General features: G+C 44.1%; 1 protein-coding gene across 2 annotated transcripts in view; it reads left to right on the plus strand.

Moving 5' to 3' along the window:
* LOC137632522 (spindle assembly abnormal protein 6 homolog) overlaps positions 1-12179 on the plus strand; it is a 136595-nt gene that overhangs the window by 3742 nt on the left and 120674 nt on the right. For both annotated transcript variants that reach the window (XM_068364499.1, XM_068364498.1), the window contains exon 2: positions 8985-9150. In XM_068364499.1, the coding sequence (XP_068220600.1) occupies positions 8998-9150 (153 nt within the window). In that variant the 5' untranslated portion in view covers positions 8985-8997. The remainder of the gene's footprint in view (positions 1-8984; positions 9151-12179) is intronic.

Genomic DNA, 12179 nt, shown 5'->3' on the forward strand with positions numbered 1-12179 from the left:
TCAAATTTAAGTTATGATGATTTTTTTTAAATACCTAATGGAAGACCGTTTGTAACGATGAATTGTCATAACTTGAGACCGTCGTAACTTGAGAACCTCCTGTATAAGAAATTGAGTCGGCAAGAAGAGAATCAGGAGGATAACCATATAGTACTGTACATGTTTTGTCGTACATGCTGACGGTGTTGGTGTTAATATATACTGTACCATATCTAGGCTAAGATTAGGTCTAGTGTTTAGGCAATGCTTAAAAGATTCAAGTTGGTTAGAGGTCTTGGCATACATATACATTATGTATATATAAACATAGTTCGTGAATATGATTCTAAAGGTATTTTGATCTTTCCCTGCTTATGCGTAAGAGAAACTGTGCATTACAGATAATCAACCTTGACAGGGAAGGTGTCTCAGTATGCAGTACTGGAGTTTACTCCCCTGCTACCTGTGCTCAGTCTCATTCCAGATCATGCACGTGCACTGTCGGTCAGGATTGATGGTGCTCCACTGGGGTACACCTGGGATCCCTCTCCCTAAAGATACTTCGGTTCTGAAGGAAGAGGGAATGGCTCATGGTGGGGTTCCATCGTGCACACGAAAAAGAGAGCAAGGGGTGTAAGGAAACAGTGATTGGTCTCCTCTCTTTCACAAGCAATATGACATTCCCATACATGAGCTTGTTCAGGAATACAATGCTTGGTCACTTTGTAATTGTTCTCCTTTTGACTCTAGGTCACTGGAGAGACTCCCTCATGCTTGCACTAGGAAATAAGGTCACCTGTCAGCTGTTCTTTCCCAATGTGGCCCATCACAGTGCTGTAAAGCTTCCACTCGCATGTGTTACTGGGAAGGAACAAGAATAGGTGACAACCCAAGACTGCTTTTAAGAGCACTGTCATGTTTCATTGTTTACTGAACAGTATTTGCAATCAGTGACAAAGTCTTTCTCCACATGCCAACTAGTGTGTGTGTGTGAGTGCCACCTTATACCCCTCTCGCATGCTACCTGATACCGCATTAACCAACACACACCACAGAGGCTAATTTATCCTGTATACGCTTCATCAGTCTCTGGGGATATGAGTACCAAAGGCAATTCTATTTCTAAATGGGAGGCTGATTGTCAATTGGGCTCCCTTTACACCTCTTCATGGTACACTTTCGATCCTGTTCTTGGTCTTGATCGTTCTTACTCTTGGGAAAGAACTTTCTCCTGAAGTGATTGTTGAGACTTCTAGTCCCTTGTGAGGGAGGAGTCTCGGGTTTTCACCACCCCTAAAGACGCCCCATGCGGATAACCTCGAGACTGAGTGTTTGTTTGTCGACGTTCTTGCACTCAGACTACTTTGCCTCCTTTGACAGTGGGATCTACTGTATTGATCGGTGTTTTGCCACCCCTCAAGGAACAAGTATCTCACTGGAGTTGCCATGGTTGGAACTTGCTTGTGTGGCCTTGTACAGAGTAATTTCTCAGAACTTTGGGCCTGAGAATTCACTTTGGTCTAGCTTCTCTCAACAAAAGTGAATCTACTTAGCTGAGAGTGCGAGCTACTCACCTGTCTTCACTCTCATGTACTTTGGCCACCTAGTCATGTCCATTACTGTGCTTTATCCCTGGAACGCAACTTCTGTTAGTAATGGAGCAACTGGATAGATAAGAAATTGATCTGCTGGTTCTGAGGATGGCTTTGTAAATCCCTAAGGAGGAGGCTCTTGTTAAAATTGATTGTTGTGCAATTTTTTTTTTTCTTTTTCTTTTGTAGTTCTGATATGGAGGGATACTAAACAAGAGAACACATGTGTCATTAATATTTTGCTTATAAGGCTTTTGGCAACCTGATGGCACATTTATAAGTTATGCTTATATAAGTTCTGAATACTAAGGATGATCAGAATTATGGAAGATTTTGGACAGCATACATAAAGGTTTGTGTGAAGCAGTGGTTTTGAAACTTGGAAAATACAGTTGCTTCTCGAGTTCCTATGATATGTTGTAGGTAGGAACACACATAAAGAAAGTACTGTACTTTACATAAGATGTCACTTACTTTTGCTTTTACAGTAATAGTCAATCAAGGAAAGAAGAACACGTTGACATGAATGCAATACTAGGACTAAAGAACAAATGAAGAACATAAATAAAGGATGAAAAATTGTGATACATTAGTAGTAAAAAGATAATACAATTCCTTTATGGCACTTGCATTGGATCCACAAGGTGTTGTAAGTTAAAACTGTTGTAGCTGCAGGACTTATTGTAAATGATTTATAAAGCCATGAAATTTCTGTTAATACATTTGAGAAATATTTTTCAATATTAATCTTACCCGATGATCATGTAGCTGTCAACTCCGTTGCCCGACAGAAATCTACGGTCGGGATACGCCAGCGATCGCTATCCAGGTGGGGGTGTACTCAACAGCGCCATCTGTGGTCAGGTACTCAAGTACTTCTTGTCAACAAGAACTCAATTTTTCCTCTGTCGTGCCACCGGCTAGACCTACTTGGATACGCTGTTGATTCTGGAGTTATTGTTCACGATTTGGTGATGTATTTGCTCTAGAGTTTAGCCTTCGCTATTCAGGAAGCTTTATCATTAGCTTAGCAAGCTTTTGGAATTAATTTGATTTAATTATGGTGACGAAGAGAGTATGGACTCTCTTTCACTTTTAAATGGCCGACCCTTCCCTTAGAGAAGTGTTGGTGTCGAAGAGAGTATAGACTCTCTTTCACTTTTTATCACCACCCTTCCCTTAGACGGAAGTGTGTTTAGGTTTTTGGTAATTTTGCTTAACAAAGTTATAGATTTATTTTATATCTCTCCGCCATTTATAGGCCTCTTCGATTAACTTCCATTTATTATAAACTTATAAAAATTAATTTTTATGTTTGTTTATATGCGACCTTTCCTAATAGTAGGCGGTCCTTACTTGGAACCGAAGTTAATTAACATTGAGCCCGTCATATCGTTTTTCCTGTTAAGAATTTATGCTATTTTAATTTTAATGTTTTTGAAAGAATTTCTTTGATAGTCTCGTACTGTTTTCAAAGTTGAACTAACGTTTTGTTTAGTTTCCGCAGTTGTTGACGTTCAGAACGTTCAACTTGCGCTCTACCGTTACGATAGAGAGAGAGTATTTCACGGTTTCACGTTGCAGTAAGAGTAAACCGATTCTAGCGTTTCGTTCATTCTTTCTTAGCTTAAATGGTTTTAATTCTAATAAAGGAACTTTTTATTTGGGAAACCTTTCAGTTTTTTTCCTTTAACAAATAATATGTTTTAACGATATATATAATTGGGCTCATCTCTCAGGTTCTAAGTCAAGAGAGAGAGAGAGAGAGAGAGATAGAGACGGAGGGAGAGAGAGGAGGATAAACATTTCGTTCAAGCGGGTAACGTTGTTCTCGTTTTTTTTTTTTGCTCTTCTCCCTAGTCGCTATAGGGGAAGAAGGTAAAACGTTTCTAGAGTTTTATTCTTGTTCCCAGGCCTTATGCTGTGAGAGATTTTAAACGTAGTTTATTTGATCTAGTGTTTAGTCTCTTTTCCAGCCACTGAATTCTTTATCTTTCATTATGTTTTTCTGTTACATTGTATACTGTTTTCGCAATTACTACCTTTTAATGAAGGATAGGATTGCGTGTTTCAGGTACAAACCACTTAAAGTTTCGAGTTCAGTGAAATAAGTGCAAACAGAAAATCAAAAGTGATAAAGTGATATGCGCAAAGTGTTTCAGTGTTGCGTTCGAGGGTTCGTCTGTTCGTGCCAGTTGTTCACCTAGTCCGATACCTCTTACAAGCTCCCAAGCCCAGGGGAGAAGTAATGTCGAAGGACTTATGGGTTCCACAGGCCTTGATCAACGAACAGACGTTTCCCTCCGTGGTTTCGGGTGTATCTACACACGTTGCCGACGTGATCACCCCACCCACACAAAGACGAGAGAGCCCATTTATTCCTCGTCTGCGGAAGAGGTTTCTCGCAGAAACCATGGACCAAATCTTGCAGCTTTTAAGTGCTAGTCGGTCCCTTCCGCGCAAGTCCAACGGCCTAGGTGTAGCCACTGGGTCAGTTCGGACTTGCTGCAGTACGACAACTGCACACCTCTCAAGAGAGGCAAGGTGGTACCGCAACAGGCAGTAACTCCGTCTGTTGCCGCACCAGCGGTTTTAGACCCTCAGTCACAACGGACAGTAGCTCCGTTTGTTGTTGTCTTTCATAGACCCTAGTGGTCCATGCTGCAGACTATACAGTCTCAGCTTGCTCCTTCATGCAGGAGTATCATGCTGGAAGGTTGACAATGCACCTGTTAACCTACAACCCGCCGAGGTTGTGCGCTCAGCAGATACTGCGGCTGCCTGCTCCCACCCTCCACCTGTGAGAGCTCCACCACCGATGCGCAGTCCACCCTGCCAGACGCATGTTCTTGCTGCACCATCTGCTAACATGCGTGAGCTACCGCATCAGCAGTGGGAAGGTTCTGTAGAGCTGCCGGGTTCCAGCACTATGCGGCATTCTCCGCAGCCCATGCAGCATGCTCTGCATACCTTACAGCATGCTCCGCATACCATGCAGCATGCTCTGCATACCTTACAGCATGCTCCGCATACCATGCAGCATGAGCCGCATACCTTACAGCATGCTCCGCATACCATACCGCATGCTCCTCAACCCACTGCAGCCCCTCCCACGCTCCAGCACTCTGCTTTTGTTGTTGCCAGCTCCCACACTCCGACTGCGGAGAAGGTTGACGATGCACCCGTGGGCCTACACCTCCCACGGTTGTGCGCCCGGCATGGCTTCCTGCTCTCACACTCTTGTTGTGAGAGCTCCTCCACCCATGCACAAGTCAACCCTGCCAGATGTATGATGACTCCCACACACAGAGCACTCCGTTGCCGTGCGTGAGCTACCACAAGCTGCCGTGTTTTGACACGGTGTGTCAGCCTCCGCAACACACTGTGGTTTCCGCCACTCGCCAGCAGCAAACTAGTCAGTCAGGAGTTGAGGCTTCCCCACACAACTTTGGTTGTTGCCAACTCACAAACTGTCATACAGTTACATGACGTTGCCTTCTGGTCTGCTACTTATACACCAGTGCTGTATGTCCTCACGCTCCTGTTGTGGTTGACAGTTCAGTTTTTGACAGTTCACAGACTGTCAAGCAGTTTCATAACGTTGCCTTCTGGTCTGCTGCTTTTGCACCAGTGAAACCCTCACTGAGAGAACCTAGCTTTTCTCGGATATGGTTCCTGTAGATGAGAAAGTGCTGTTCTCCCTCCTTCTGATATTCCCTTGAGGACTCTGTCATTTGGAGAGGAGCCTTAAGCTGCTTAGCCTCCTATGGACTTTTATTTAAGCATAACATGCTTCCAGGGAGGGTAAATGGTTCCGCTTCAGTCGCTAACCCCGTCTGTTGCCACACCTGCTCCCATAGACCTTGAGCTTTGTTGCGAGACATGCAGTCCAAGCTTAGTCCTTGATAGAGGATTTTTTTACGGAGTCAGTGTGTCACTGGGAAGACGTTCAACAACCAGCAGAGGTGACTTGTTGTGACGCAGTGCGGCAACCTCAGCAACCCGATAAGGAGTTGTCTGTACTACCTAGACAGTCTAGACAGTTTCGGGTTGTCGCTGTACTTCCTCGCTTCCCCATGGTTGACAGTTCACAGACTGTGCAGCAGTACCATGATCTTGTGTCCGGCTCCGTCAGACGACTGGCTTTTAAGAGCTCCCACAAGTCGTCGCTGTCTGGAGAATCTCAGATGGACTATGGATCTGACCAAGGAACTGGGCCTCCTGGTCAATTTAGAGAAGTCCCAGCTCGTCCCATCCCAGACCATTGTCTACCTGGGTATGGAGATTCAGAGTCGAGCTTTTCGGGCTTTTCCGTCGGCCCCAAGGATCAACCAAGCCCTAGAATGCATCCAGAGCATGCTGAGAAGGAACCGATGCTCAGTCAGGCAGTGGATGAGTCTAACAGGGACACTTTCATCGCTGGCCCTGTTCATCGAGTTAGGGAGACTCCACCTCCGCCCCCTTCAGTATCATCTAGCTGCTCACTGGATAAAGGACATGACGCTAGAGACGGTCTCAGTTCCTGTTTCCGAAGAGATGAGGTCTACTCTAACGTGGTGGAAGAACAGCTTTCTTCTCAAGGAAGGTCTACCTTTGGCTGTTCAGACCCCCGACCGCCGTCTCTTCTCGGACGCATCAGACACGGGCTGGGGTGCGACATTGGACGGACAGGAATGCTCGGGAACATGAAATCAGGAGCAAAGGACACTTCACATCAATTGCAAGGAGTTGTTGGCGGTTCATCTGGCCTTGATAAACTTCAAGTCCCTCCAGCTAAACAAGGTGGTGGAGGTGAACTCCGACAACACCACAGCCTTGGCTTACATCTCCAAGCAGGGAGGGACTCATTCGAGGAAGTTGTTCGAGATCGCAAGGGACCTCCTCATCTGGTCAAAAGATCGAAAGCTCACGCTGGTAACGAGGTTCATTCAGGGCGATATGAATGTCATGGCAGATCGCCTCAGCCGGAAGGGTCAGGTCATCCCCACAGAGTGGACCCTTCACAAGAATGTTTGCAGCAGACTTTGGGCCCTGTGGGGTCAGCCAACCATAGATCTGTTCGCTACCTCGATGACCAAGAGGCTCCCGTTGTATTGTTCTCCGATTCCAGACCCAGCAGCAGTTCACGTGGATGCTTTTCTGCTGGATTGGTCCCATCTCGACCTGTATGCATTCCCGCCGTTCAAGATTGTCAACAGGGTACTTCAGAAGTTCGCCTCTCACAAAGGGACACGGCTGACGTTGGTTGCTCCCCTCTGGCCCGCGAGAGAATGGTTCACAGAGGTACTGCAATGGCTGGTCGACGTTCCCAGGACTCTTCCTCTAAGAGTGGACCTTTTACGTCAACCTCACGTAAAGAAGGTACACCCAAACCTCCACGCTCTTCGTCTGACTGCCTTCAGACTATCGAAAGACTCTCAAGAGCTAGAGGCTTTTCGAAGGAGGCAGCCAGAGCGATTGCCAGAGCAAGGAGGACATCCACTCTCAGAGTCTATCAGTCTAAATGGGAAGTCTTCCGAAGCTGGTGCAAGGCCAATGCAGTTTCCTCAATCAGTACCACTGTAACCCAGATTGCTGACTTCCTGTTACATCTAAGGAACGTAAGATCCCTTTCAGCTCCTACGATCAAGGGTTACAGAAGTATGTTGGCAGCGGTTTTCCGCCACAGAGGCTTAGATCTTTCCACCAACAAAGATCTACAGGACCTCCTTAGGTCTTTTGAGACCTCAAAGGAACGTCGGTTGTCCACTCCAGGCTGGAATCTAGACGTGGTCCTAAGGTTCCTTATGTCATCAAGATTTGAACCTCTCCAATCAGCCTCTTTTAAGGACCTCACATTAAAAACTCTTTTCCTCGTGTGCTTGGCAACAGCTAAAAGAGTAAGTGAGATCCACGCCTTCAGCAGGAACATAGTTTTCACATCTGAAACGGCTACATGTTCCTTGCAGCTCGGTTTTTGGCTAAAAACGAGCTTCCTTCACGTCCTTGGCCTAAGTCGTTCGAGATCCCAAGCCTGTCCAACTTGGTGGGGAACGAACTGGAGAGAGTACTTTGCCCAGTTAGAGCTCTTAGGTACTATCTAAAAAGGTCAAAACCTTTACGAGGACAATCAGAAGCCTTATGGTGTGCTATCAAGAAGCCTTCTCTTCCAATGTCTAAGAACGCAGTTTCTTACTACATCAGGCTTCTGATTAGAGAAGCACATTCTCATCTGAAGGAAGAAGACCTTGCTTTGCTGAAGGTAAGGACACATGAAGTGAGAGCTGTGGCTACTTCAGTGGCCTTCAAACAGAACCGTTCTCTGCAGAGTGTTATGGATGCAACCTATTGGAGAAGCAAGTCAGTGTTCGCATCATTCTATCTCAAAGATGTCCAGTCTCTTTACGAGAACTGCTACACCCTGGGACCATTCGTAGCAGCGAGTGCAGTAGTAGGTGAGGGCTCAGCCACTACATTCCCATAATCCCATAACCTTTTTAACCTTTCTCTTGAATACTTTTTATTGTTGTTTTTGGGTTGTACGGTCGGCTAAGAAGCCTTCCGCATCCTTGTTGATTTGGCGGGTGGTCAATTCTTTCTTGAGAAGCGCCGAGGTTAGAGGTTGTGATGAGGTCCTTTAGTATGGGTTGCAGCCCTTTATACTTCAGCACGTAAGAGTCGTTCAGCATCCTAAGAGGACCGCTACGCTCAGTAAGGAAGACGTACTTAATAAAGGCAGAGTAATGGTTCAAGTCGACTTCCTTACCAGGTACTTATTTATTTTATGTTATTTTTGAATAACTAATAAAATGAAATACGGGATACTTAGCTTCTTTGTTAACATGTATGCTGGTCTCCACCCACCACCCTGGGTGTGAATCAGCTACATGATCATCGGGTAAGATTAATATTGAAAAATGTTATTTTCATTAGTAAAATAAATTTTTGAATATACTTACCCGATGATCATGAATTAAAGAACCCGCCCTTCCTCCCCATAGAGAACCAGTGGACCGAGGAGAAAATTGAGTTCTTGTTGACAAGAAGTACTTGAGTACCTGACCACAGATGGCGCTGTTGAGTACACCCCCACCTGGATAGCGATCGCTGGCGTATCCCGACCGTAGATTTCTGTCGGGCAACGGAGTTGACAGCTTCATGATCATCGGGTAAGTATATTCAAAAATTTATTTTACTAATGAAAATAACATTTTTCTTAGTGAATTTAATCATAGGTTATACGCGTATGCTATTTGCAATGTTTCGTAGTACAGGAAATTTGCTGAAGATTTGTTTATGTACTGTTCTTTTCAAACTTGATGAAACTATTATTGTTCATTGGTGTTTTTAATTTGTTTATGAGTAATAAATCTTTAACTTTTTATCCTTGTATTCTCTATTCAAGTACAGTATCAATGAATTATTTTTTCACAGGCTGTAATGAATTATGGAATCCTTTAAAGTTAACATCAACAATAAAGTATTGTTTGACGGAGAAGTTGTCGTAAGAGTGTTAGAAAATGGTTCTTCTCTCTCTTCTGCATCTGCACGTTCTTTGAAGCTTCTGGTTCAGCTAGGCGATAAGGCTGCAACATCCAAAGTAAGTTTTGAACTATTGTAAGGGGCTGCTTACCCTACAATGCAGCTCTATTTTAATTATGTTGTTTTAAATATAAATCTTGTTTGTTCTAAGCTTTAAAATGAATTTGTTTCTAAGCGTGCACAAACCTTTCATCTTTTAAACAAGGAACATGTCTTTAGCTCAGCGAGAAGGTTGTTGAATTCATCAACAAGGTAGATAGTGACAGTTGGGGAGCGCAGGCGAGTAGCCCTGCCCCTCTACCTTTTGGAAGCTCATCGGTTTTGTTTATGCCTACAACAAGTACAGTATAGGCATACTACTTCGCCCTTACCAAAGAATTTTATTCTTCTTATTCTTACAGGAAGTGAATGCTGGCTGTTGCTTAGGATTATGGATGTGAAGCAAGAAATTCATACTTGCCAGGGAAACGGTGGATGTTGCCATTGTATTATGGCTAAACTGGCTGTAGATCCACACTCTCTGTGCTTCTTGTAGGGAGCATAATTATTTGCTATCACCCCTGTGTGCCGAGCGTAAGTAGTGATCTTCTGTGCATTAGCAGGCGTATGCCTTGAATGGGAGGAAGAGAGTTAAGCCTTCGCCAGTGCATCTTGGCAACGCCCAAGAAGACAGTAGAGAAGTATTTTGCATCTTTTGTTCTCTCATGGAAGACTTCTACTACAACCACACTTGCGCATTTACCCGTGGCTCGGTCCCCAGGAGCAAGGGGCCTTCGGAGCTACATTAGTCAACTTTTCAAGTTCTGATGGTGTGCGGGCTTCCCCCAGTGTTTGCTGGATCTCATCAGAAGTTGGAGGCTCCTCTTTTGTTGCCATGCAGACTGCAGGCAATGAATGTGGCCTCCTTGGGTCTTCCAGGTAGACTTTCTATGGATTTTTTGAGGGAGCTTGTAGCTAAGGCTACTTCTGCTCTGATGTCCCAAATGCCAGTGTCTCTCATGGTGATGTGTCCAGTGGTGCCCCCTCCAAAGCCCAGAAGGACTGTAAAGCTTCATCCTGTGACACCCATGCCCGAGAGAAAAGCTCCGGCGCTTGGAAATGGAAACAGCACTTTCTTTGCCGTCTTTCATCATAGAGGGAGACCTTCATGGATCTGGTGGATCTGAAGGACGTGTGCTTTCAAGTACCCTGGCGTCAGTTCTCTTGAAAGTACCAGCTGAAGACTGTGTGCTACTCCATAGATGTTCACCGTGGTTGCCGCTTTTCCCACTTGGAATTGATGTCTGTTGATGAGCAGTATCTCGATGATTGTCTGATCCTGGGCTCTTCTGTGAGGCTGTTGATACAGGATCAGGATTAGCTTCTCGCTTTTTGTCATGATATGGGGATTGTGATAAGCTGGGAGAAGTTGAAGCTCATACCCAAGCAGAGGCTGAAGTGCTTGGGCATGCCGATAGACATGGCACCAACGAGAGGTGTACCTCATCAAGCAAGGGACATGGTCTTTGATCCTCTCTGCAAACCAGCAAAAGAGATGCACAGCTGGGTGGCATTCAATGCCGTAGAATCGTCAGCAAGGTATATTCTGGGAAAGAGGAATTTATAACACTAGCAGACACACTCAGGGTGCCAAGGACAGGTTGTAGGGTCGGAGTAATCCTTACTTTTCAATATTAAACTTAGCCGGTGATCATATAGCTGTCAGCTCTGCTGCCCGACAGAAAAACCTAAGGACAAAATACGCCAGCGATCGCTATACAGGTGGGGGTGTACATCAACTGCGCCATCTGTCGAGCAGGTACTCAAGTACTCCATGTCAACACAGAACCAATTTTCTCTCTGTCGTGCCACTGGCAAGACCTACTAAATACGCTGTTACTAACTGGATTTGTTTTCACAACTATTTGGTGAAGTACACTATTCTAGTTTTGAGCTTTCGCTATGCAGGGGTTTTATCTTCATCTCAAAACTTGAACTCGTTTTGGATAGATTTAATTAGGGTGACAAAGAGAGTATGGACTCTCTTTCACTTTTAAATGGCCGACCCTTCCCTTAGACGGAAGTGTGTTTAGGTTTTTAGTAATTTTGCTTAACACGTTATAGATCTATATATTTTATATCTCTCCGCCTTTATTAGGCCTCTTCGATTAACTTTCCATTTATTATAAACATATAAAAATAAATTTTTATGTTTTGTTTATATGCGACCTTTCCTGATAGTAGGCGGTCCTAACTTGGAACCGAAGTTAATCAACGTTGAGCCCGTTATATCGTATTTAGCCTTTAAAGAATTTAAAACTTTTTAAATTTAATGTTTTATGAAAGAATTTCTTTGACAGTCTCGTACTGTTTTCAAAGATGAACTAACGTTTAGTTTTTTAGACTACGCAGTTGTTGACGTTCAGGACGTTCAACATGCGCTCTATCGTTACGATAGAGAGAGAGTGTATCACGGTTTCACTTTGCAGTAAGAGTAAATCGATTCTGACGTTTCGTTCATTCTTTCTTAGCTTAAATGGTTTAAATTCTAAATTAAAGGAACTTTTTATTTGGAAAACCTTTCAGTTTTTTTCCTTTAGCCAAATAACATGTTTTGACGATATATAATTGGGCTCTTCTCTCAGGTGTGAAATCAAGAGAGAAAGAGAGAGAGAGATAGAGACGGAGGGAGAGAGAGGAGAAAAAACGTTCCGTTCAAGCGGGTAACGTTGTTCTCGTGTTTCTCTCCTCCCTAGTTGCTGTACGGGGAAGGTAAAACGTTTCTAGGGTTTTATTCTTGTCCCCAGGCTATGTGCGGTGAGAGATTGTAAACGTAGTTTATTTGAACTAGTGTTTAGTCTCTTTCCTAGCCACTGAATTCTTTATCTTTATATATGTTTTCTGTTTTTGCTAGTATTAATGAGCTGCATTATACGACTGTTTTCGCAATTACTACCTTTTAATGAAGGGTAGAATTGCGTGTTTCAGGTAGAAATCAGTAAAAGTTTCGATTTCAGTGAAATAAGTGCAAAACAGAAAATCGAAGTGATAAAGTGATATGCGCAAAGTGTTACAGTGTTGCGTCCGAGGGTTCGTCTGTTCGTGCCT

This window comes from Palaemon carinicauda, chromosome 41, assembly GCF_036898095.1.
Source record: "Palaemon carinicauda isolate YSFRI2023 chromosome 41, ASM3689809v2, whole genome shotgun sequence".
Classification (NCBI taxonomy): Eukaryota; Metazoa; Arthropoda; class Malacostraca; order Decapoda; family Palaemonidae; genus Palaemon; species Palaemon carinicauda.